The 9,071-nt window shown below is 48.5% G+C and overlaps 1 protein-coding gene across 5 annotated transcripts in view; it reads right to left on the bottom strand.

The window, feature by feature from the left end:
* Positions 1 to 20: 20 nt before the first annotated feature.
* The window catches only part of mapkbp1 (mitogen-activated protein kinase binding protein 1), a 31,769-nt gene continuing 22,718 nt past the window's right edge, over positions 21 to 9,071 (bottom strand). For 3 of the 5 annotated variants that reach the window (XM_026151241.2, XM_026151243.2, XM_080293514.1), the window contains 13 exons: positions 7,902 to 8,030; positions 7,561 to 7,679; positions 7,445 to 7,476; positions 6,196 to 6,336; positions 6,003 to 6,113; positions 5,457 to 5,560; positions 5,250 to 5,377; positions 4,989 to 5,159; positions 4,791 to 4,872; positions 4,160 to 4,563; positions 1,002 to 1,709; positions 715 to 800; positions 21 to 635 (listed from right to left, as the gene is read on the bottom strand). In XM_026151241.2, the coding sequence (XP_026007026.1) occupies positions 405 to 635; positions 715 to 800; positions 1,002 to 1,709; positions 4,160 to 4,563; positions 4,791 to 4,872; positions 4,989 to 5,159; positions 5,250 to 5,377; positions 5,457 to 5,560; positions 6,003 to 6,113; positions 6,196 to 6,336; positions 7,445 to 7,476; positions 7,561 to 7,679; positions 7,902 to 8,030 (2,446 nt within the window). In that variant the 3' untranslated portion in view covers positions 21 to 404. Of the gene's footprint in view, positions 636 to 714; positions 801 to 910; positions 1,710 to 4,159; positions 4,564 to 4,790; positions 4,873 to 4,988; positions 5,160 to 5,249; positions 5,378 to 5,456; positions 5,561 to 6,002; positions 6,114 to 6,195; positions 6,337 to 7,444; positions 7,477 to 7,560; positions 7,680 to 7,901; positions 8,031 to 9,071 lie in introns of all 5 variants that reach the window. The other 2 variants (XM_080293513.1, XM_026151242.2) reach the window with 2 other exon arrangements.

The raw sequence follows: 9,071 nt of genomic DNA, 5'->3' as shown, positions 1-9,071 counted from the left end.
CAGTAAAGTCTGAGATCACAGCGAGTCTGAAACTTTTATTAAACGTGACAAAAAAACATGAAAACGTTTCAAACTACAAATTTATCCCCACAAACACCCGAAGACATCAAAATGCACGACCGCGGTAAAAGCAGGGCCGGTCGGCGTGAGGCGAGGGGGCGGAGTCAGTAGTGTAACAGCTCATCATCACAATAAATACAAAGTCCTAGCATCAGATCACAAAGTGTGGTATTGCTCAGTCTAACGGCGATCAATAATCCGATCGCTCCTTCAGACTGACGGCCGCTGGGAAGTTCGAGGAACGAGAAACGTCTTTGATAAAAACGAATAAGATCATTGCATCAGTTTAAAAACAAAATGGCTTCAGATCCTTCCGGAGGGGGGCGGGGTTAGAGGGACGGGGCTCAGGTGCTGCTGTTGATCCTCCTGTGAACCGCCTGCAGGAGTAGCAGCGAGTACTCCTCCAGAAGCGCTGCCGTCTTCACCTCTCCCACACCTCCCAGCCCCCCCTCCGCTGCCAGCATGCCGAGCGGCAGGGCGTCAAGCTCCGCCTTCATCGCCTGGAAGGCCTCTGATAGGACGCGGGACATCTGGTGCTGGTCGAGGGCGGACTCATCTGAGGAGGAGCCACTCACCTGGAAGAAGAGGAGGAGAGGTGAATACTGCTGTGACCATCAAACATAGATGGTAAGGTGGGCGGAGTTTGTTACTCACTCTCCTGTACAGGTGCGTCGCTTTCTTAAAGCAGCTCTGCAGCTCATTGGTCAGAGCCCTGCAGCTCTCCACACTGATTGGCTCGTCTGCATAAAGAGAAAGCAGCAGGTGAGGTCACTCGAGCGTCGTTTTATTTATTTAAAAACAGACTGTAAACAATGATGCGATGAAAGCAGAGACGACAGAAACGTCTCACCCGTCACACAGGAGAGGAAGGGTGAGGAGGAGGAGGAGCCAAAGAGATGACAGGATGAAGGGATGAAGAGGAGGAGGGTTAGAGTCCAAACCTGCGTCGTCCATCTGCCCGGCGCCGCCGTCTGTAGGAGGCCCCGCTTCTTGTCGTGCGGGAGTCAGGGGGGAGACGGATACCGGAGGAGGCTGCGAGGAGGATGAGGACACCGTTGAGAAAGGGGGGAGGGAGGGTTTGTCAGGAAGCGGCCTGCTGCTACTGGAGACGCGAGCCTGGAGACAGCGGGTGGGTGGGGGCATCTGGTTACCATGGTTCCCCAGAAACGAGGAGCAAGACGAAGAGACGACAACTGGGACCACAGCTGCGTGAGGGGGCGTGGCCAGAGTAACAGAGGGAACCACGGCGACAACAGGAGGTGGAGTCTCTTTGATTTGAGATGAAGGAGTCGGTGATGTCACTGCCAGGTCGTCAGTGGGTTCGGGGACGTTAAGGCCATCGCCCATGGAGACAGAGCGGGACATCTTAGCCATGGAGCTGGCGGTGGGGCTCATGTAGGAGCGCGGCCCCGATGCAGTCAGGGAGGATGACGAAGACTTCCTCGGGGTGGTGGCGGCCAGAGCGGCAGCAGTTTCCTGTGATGGGGACCTCGGGGAGGCAGGGCTTGGTCTCTGAAGGGGAGGTGCCGTAGATGGGGGGCGTCTGGGGGTGCTGGGAAGGGTGACGGGACGCTCAGGGGGAAGGAGCAGCTGAGGGGGCACCTCCTCTCTGAAGGGACGAGAGATCATCTGGGAGATGGCGGAGTCACCTGATGATGAGAGAGACAGGAAGTGATGTAATTAGGTCCAACAAAACATGTAAACTCAGAGTAACACTGAGACCGTTTCCCCCCGTGGCCCTCCGTGTTTTTAATCTCCAGTGTGTGAATAGTCGAGACCTTCTCTGATTGGTTCAACAGTCTGCGGAGTAGCTAACGAGTTGGAGTCACAACACAGAAACTCTGACATCACACAGCAAGCTAACGTTAGCTAACACTAGCCATAAGCCAGCCCGTTTAGAGTAAAAGATCCTGCAGACTGAAATGTTGCTGATATACAAATATTTCAAAACTTGAGTCGGAGGAAATAGTGTGAAACAAGCTGTGAGCCATCTTTGCAGTAACATCTTATCCTGAGAGCTGGAACTGGACACTTTCAAATTCATCAGGTAACGTCATGAACTGCCACCAAATTTATGCAGTGTGTTAAATTCTTGCCAGCTAACGTGAGCTGCTTGTTAACGCATAAAGCAGGGGCGTCAAACTCAATCGCACAGGGGGCCAAAACTCAAGGCCAACTTCAGGTCGCGGGCCAAAGAAGATAAACATTTATTGAACACTAAAACAATGTTTTTTAAACATAAATGTGAATAAAAACAGACAGGAATATTATTACAGATTAAATAAATTTAAAAAAATAAACTTTAACTTTAAATATTTTGCTCTTCATAAAAATATATCCTGTCAAAATTATGCAAGTTAGAAATATGAACATGCTGCCAAAACCCTAGAAAAAATAAATGAGAGCAAACACAAGGTTGGAGCCGCATGTAGACGGAGCTGGGCGTTGCTGCAGGAGTGGAGCTAATAAACTGTGTGGGCCATTCAGTGTCGTACTTTCCCTGAGTGCATCATTACACTGCAGCTGCATCTGAATCTGCACAGGTGCAGCTCAGCAAAGTGCGCTGACTTGGTTCAACATTACTGCAACAGGGAAAGTGAGGCAGGTTGCACTGGTGCATTTGTGACAGCTTCACTTTGTTATTTTGCTCTGGTGACAAACGTCTGCTGAAATGTCAGATTCTTCTTTAGCTCTTCTACTTCCTGTAGTTTCTGCGTTTAGGTTTTTCAGCTTATCCTGACGTCAAAGGAGCTTGGAAAGAAAAGCGTCTGGACTTCTTTGATTTGCTTGAAGACGTTTCACCTCTCATCCGAGAAGCTTCTTCAGTTCTAAGGTTCACAAGCGCATGGCACAACACAGAAGAGCCACCTCCACAGGACAAGACTCTGCAGTCCATCTGCATCTAAAGGTCAAAGGTCACTCTTTCGAGGATGCCAACGTTCACATTTTGGACAGAGAGGACAGATGGTTTGAAAGAGGAGTGAAAGAATCCATCTATGTCCACTGTGAGCGACCATCTTTGAACAGAGGCGGGGGTTTACGACACCAACTCTCTGCCATCTATAATCCAGTTTTGAGATCCCTTCCCAGACGCCTTAACGCCCACTCACATCCTGGGCCGTCTGACCTCAGGAAATCACATGATAGGGTGGGGCCAGGTTTCACAATGAACTCACCCGAAACCCTGGCTGATTGGGACCCACACCCAGTTTCACACCTTGGGTCAGGCGATTAGAGGATCATCAGGGGGTCCTTTTGTCCCTCTGTGGGGGGTCACTCCCACTAGGTTATATCTGGGACTCTCCACCATTTGACCTTAGAACTGAAGAAGCTTCTCAGATGAGAGGTGAAACGTCTTCAAGCAACTTAAAGACGTCCAGACGCTTTTCTTTGCAAGCTCCTTTGACTACGATGACCTGGATGACTGAGAACCTTCACAGACAGCTTATCCTGATGTTTTGTCTCGTAGTGCCGTCTTAAATTAAATTCCTTCATTACAGCCACATTAGCTCCACTAATAAGACACACGGGTTTACCAGCCTGTCTGTAAACATATATTTAGCCTCCCACTGGCGCTGAAAGGCTCTGCTTTCAGAATCAACTTTTCTCTCCACCATTGTGAGCAGCTAGCTTCAATAACAGAAGTTTGACTTGATTGACGTGGGAATGTTCCCAGTTAGCCTAGCCAAGGAGGATGCAGCGCTGCATTATGGGATCTGTAGTTTGTATATTATTAGCGCCTCATATCGCTGGGCCATGCATAACAATAATAATAACTCTGTATAAAATGATCTCGCGGATGTGATGTGGCCCGCGGGCCTTGACTTTGACACATGTGGCATAAATGAAGTTAACAGAGCCACAGTGCTAACTTATATCAAACAGCGTTGGTTTTACTGGCTCAAATCAAAGACGTAACATTTAATTTCTACAGTCACAGCCAACGTGGGTGTGGTTAGCCTGCTAGCTTTAATTTAGCTTCTTTATGTCCAGGTGAGCGCTCATACTCAGGTGTACAGTGTATGCAGCTGCTTGGGGGTCCACAGTCTCTTTTGGTTCTTGTGCTGTTTACCTGTTTGTGTGGTGATCTGAGTGTTACCTGTGTCAGTCAGCAGGCTGTGGACTGACTGAGCCTTTCGAAGTCCAGCAGAGTTCAGATGGGAGGCAGCAGCCCGGGCTGTCGGTCCCTGGTTCCTCCTGCACTCCACTGCAGTTTGGGCCTTCTTCTTGAGCGGGGAGGGTCGGTGGACCTGCTGGGTCGAGGGGGTCTCCTCCTCTAGGATGCGGAGCTGGTTTGAACCATGGGGAGGCTGGGCTTGGTCCTGAAATGAGGTGGCCTGAGCCTGGTTCTGTTTTTGGGTTTGGTCCTGGGTCCACGGCACCTTCCCGTCCTGCCTCTGGCTCTCTTCCATCAGAGGTCGGACCTCGGAGACCAGCGGACGAGTCTTTGGCTCCCCCGCACCAGCCCCCGAGGTCCGAGATGGGAGAGGAAGCACGGTCCGGCTGAGAGAGCGAGAGAAAAAAGGTCTGAGTGATCTACCACACGTGTGCGTGGAGACCCCACAGAGTCAGTGTTCAGGCCACACTGTGTCTACAACAAGTATTCTCCTGTCCCATAGCTGAGCTGCACGTCTGCATTCAGGAAGCTGTTATCGTTTTTCAATAAAGTTTGGTTTAAATGGACCTGTGTGTGTGTGTAATTATTGACCTGTGTGTGACGGTAATCCTACCTTGTGGCTGTGCTTTGGGTGAGGAACCTGGACGAGATGCTCAGACTCTCACTGGAGCTGTGAGACGCTCTGCTCGGACTTCCTGTCAACACACAGGTCACATGTTCAGGTGTAGGTGAGTCTGCTGTGATTCAAATCCTGTCGCTTAGGACTGGGAGGAAAAATGCTGAAATCAGTTGCTAAGCTCTGCCGCCGTACCTGAGGCAGAAAGGTCAGCGAGCGTCACAAAGTGCTCCTTCAGGAACGCCTCCTGGTCGGGAGTCTGGGGTACGGGTTTCCTGCACTCCCCGCCACCTGGTCCTCTGTCTTCCTCGTCCTCCAGCTCAGAGGAGTTTCCGTCCATGCTGAGAAGCTCTGTGGGCTCCGAGTCTGATGGGCAGAAGAAGAGGGTTGGGCTGATAAAGACAGGTGAGAGGAAGCAGCAGCGAGGCGGCTCACAGACAGGTGAGTGCATCTCACCGTATCCTGCAGGTCTGCTGGGACTCGACAGTCTGGAGCTGAATCCCAGCGAGCAGCCGCTGTCGGGACTCGGTTTGTCCGGCCGTGCACCTTCAGCAGCAGGACACGCCTCCTTCACCTGGAACTCACTGACAGCAGGGGGAGGGGCTTATTTGCTGGTAAAAGCTAACGTCATCTGTGAATTCTCAGGACAGGAAGCAGTCCTACCTGCCTGCCAGGCTCACTCTGTCCTCCCATTGGTCCGGATACAGCACTGGGTTCTCTCTGTCTGCGCTCTGATTGGACAGGAGGATAAACTCTGGTCTGTGTACCTGTATGTACAGGATGACATCACACATCTGAGTAAGGTTCAGCTCACAGTGCCCTTCAGAGCTGGAGCCACAAAGCAGCATCAAACCCACGAAGAACTTCCTGCTGTTACTCAGTGGTTCAATCCCAGTCTGCACGCCAAGTATAACTGGGCAAGATACTGAATCCATCGGAGTGTTAATGTTAGACAGGAAGTGTGTGACTGTATAAGGGAGGGAGACAGGAAGGGTGAGGCGGAGCGAGAGAGAGACAGGGTGTGCGGCAGAGAGAGGGTGTGGGAGTCTGTCTCTCTCCCCACACCAGCGTGTGGGAGCGACAGGGTGTGAGTGAGAGAGAAACAGGGTGTGGGGCAGAGAGAGAGTGTGGGGGAGGGGCTTATTAATTTTTTTTACCAGCTGCGCCCCTCCCAGATCACAGTGAGAGACGCCCCTGACATACACAAACCTGCAGGCTGATGGTGCTCCCAAGCTCCTGATTGGTCCTGTGAAGCTCCTCCGCACCTTGACCCTTCCTCATCTTGCTGCAGTGGGAGTGGCTAACATCAAGTGGGCGTGTCTTCACAGAATAAACAGGACCGTTAATGCTAGTTAATCACTTGCGGGTGTTTTTTTTGAATAGTGTCTCTGAGTGTCCTGACCTCCGCCTGCTTGTCGGGGCAGAAAGAGTCCAGCAGTCTCAGGTCCAGCATGGACTTCACCATCAGAACCCCGTCAGCGTCGCACATCCTCCTGGACCAGCGCCGGCGAGGGAGTCGCGCCCCAGATAAGCCCCCATCCTGCTGAGTCACAAACAGAAGCCCTTCAAATATCTGCTTGGGTTACATCATCAGATCATATTTTAAACATTAGTTCAGTTCTCAAACCCAGCAGCTGTCTGTTATACATTTGAGTGTTCGTTCTAACGTCACACCTGTTGTTACATACGTACTATGTTTATTAGAGGAGCTTAACTTGTTTCTGTCATAGAGCTTATTAGACATAAATATGTAAATGCAAATTTTGCCGATGAGCTTAAGATACTTTAAAAAAAACAAAAAACAAACAAAAAAAAACTATCTTTTTATCTGAAGTCGGATTTAACGAGGTGGAGCTTTAGGCCTAATGAACAGAATCAATAACGATCTACCACGCCTGCTTTATCTTTTCCAAACTCTCCCCACTGAAATCCCGAAACAACAATTCGTGGAATGGGACAAGATAGTTTCCCGCTATTTATGGTTGGGGAAAAAACCCAGTACAGTACACTACAATTACCAAAGGACAGGGGCAGTCCATATTTACCATGTCTGAAGGACTGTTATTATTCTGCCCGGCTACGGCCATGAGTTTGTTTATGTGATTCTTTGTTTAAATCTCGGTGGAAAGACACAGAAGAACGAGCTACTAATGGCCCTCCAATCCAAGCCATAGTAGCAGACGGTAAACTAAAGTCGCGTTTGAAAGATCCTGATGATCCCTGGATAAAATCAACTTTTAAGATCTGGAAGGAGGTGTGCCGAGAGAACAAGCTTAACAAGGCAGAATTGATGCTAAGATGGTTTGCTTTTGGTACAGGGTTCCCGCCCAACCAGGGTGACATCATCATAATAATCATGATAATAATAAATTAGAGAAATACAACTGGGAACTATTACTTACATCTTACTACAGTTTTGAGAAATTGAAATTCTGTTGGCTATTTGCATGTTGTAAAGTTCCTTCTGTAAATTCTTTGTACAAGATCGCCAATGAAAACTACAAATATATAAAAAAACAACAACTCTCTCTCACGAGGACGGACTCGCTAGAGCGCCCCCTTCAGGTAAAAACCATTTAATGAGCTGTTTCATCCCAACAACGAAACAGAATGAAATAATCAGTTAAAGGTCAAAGGTCACATGCACCAACCTTCCTGCTGCTGTACACCTCATCAGACGCCTCTGAGGGGAAGAAACAAGAAACGTTGTCAGTGCAGGTCACCTGACCTCTGACAAATCCATCGAGTCATTCAATTTCTAACACACCTGTTTCCTGTTGCACATTTCCTGCTGTGTCCGAGTACGGACAGCCAAGCTCCTCCCCCTCCTCCTCCTCCTTGTCACTGTCAGACAACATGGTGACCACAGGAGTCGTTGACGCCTCCCTGCCGCACAAACACTTAAGTTCAAGTCAGCATGCAGAGCCGCGACCATGTGACCTCACACCAGGATTCAGGACAGAGGTCACAGAGGTCAAGCTCACTGCAGGTTATTTTATTTTAAATCAGGCTGACTGTGGGTCAGGTTTTTTGTTTTCATGGATGCGTTTGATCGCAGAGTTTGGTTTGTTTTCTTCAGGTGAGTCTGAACATCATCATCACGTTTACCTGAGCTTCACGGCTCGCTGCTGAGGTGCACTCTGGGAACTGGGATTGCTGCAGGGGGGTCTAAGGTCAGCGAGACGCTGCCTCATCCTGATGGTGAGCTCTGGACTCAGACGCCACACGAAGATACAGCTACACACACGCACACACACAGACATACACGTGTGTATTTATATCCTTGTGGGGACACCTCATTGACATAATGTTTTCCCTAGCCGCTTACCCTGACCCTGACCCTAAACATAACCATAACCATAACCTAATTGTGACCTTTTTTCAACCATCTTTGTTCTGTTAATGGAATGAAACTTCCCACAGGTGTGTATTTTTCTCAGATTTTTTAATTTTCAACATCAGCTCCTTAATAATGTCAATAATATTCACTGTACACCAAATTGTTCCTCTTGACTCTATCGTGGCCATTTTTGGCCAATTGAAACCCATTATAACCACCTTTATTGAGTCCTTGTTATTGACAGTACTATATCATGTGATTTAGGTCAAATTGCTTTCATTCTGAACTCAACACAAAAAAAATTGTAGTTTTTAATGTTTTTTACCAAATTACATCATTTACCCATTTTTGGCCAATCAAGCGATTTCATGTAATATTCAGAGTTTCTAGTAGCGGCCTTTGATGGCCTACCACACTCCAATGGACCAGAATAATGAAACAATTTTGACATAGGTTTGGTCTTAAGGATCTAATAGTTTGTGTTTGTGCATGACATTGCAGCACAAACATGTATTTGCAAGATAGACTGGAATAAATAATGATGCATCAAACATTACATAGCTTTACATTACAATGAGCTTTGAGGTTCCCAGTCAAACTTAGCTTTGAAGCGCATGTTAAAAGCACTTTTACTCTTGTATTTTTCATAAAAGATACCATACCCAAAATATTAACTCTAGAAATCATTTATTCTGGCTATATGGCAAGAAAGTCATCACTGCTTCAAGCACTGTCTGTATGATGGTCAGAGAGCAAGGACAGCAAGCAGTCCTCTGTCCTTGAAGAAAAGACATCTGCCCAAGATGAAGAAACTTCCTCTCCAGAAAATGAGGGGACAATCTCCAAAGAGGCTGACTGCATCACCACTGATGTTGAGTACTAGCCATTGCCTGAATCCTCTTCTTTGGGGGAGGATTGGGGTCGAGGGGCATGGAGGT

Source organism: Astatotilapia calliptera, chromosome 19 (genome assembly GCF_964374335.1).
Source record: "Astatotilapia calliptera chromosome 19, fAstCal68.1, whole genome shotgun sequence".
NCBI lineage: Eukaryota > Metazoa > Chordata > Actinopteri > Cichliformes > Cichlidae > Astatotilapia > Astatotilapia calliptera.
This window is presented reverse-complemented; position numbering and strand designations above follow the sequence as displayed.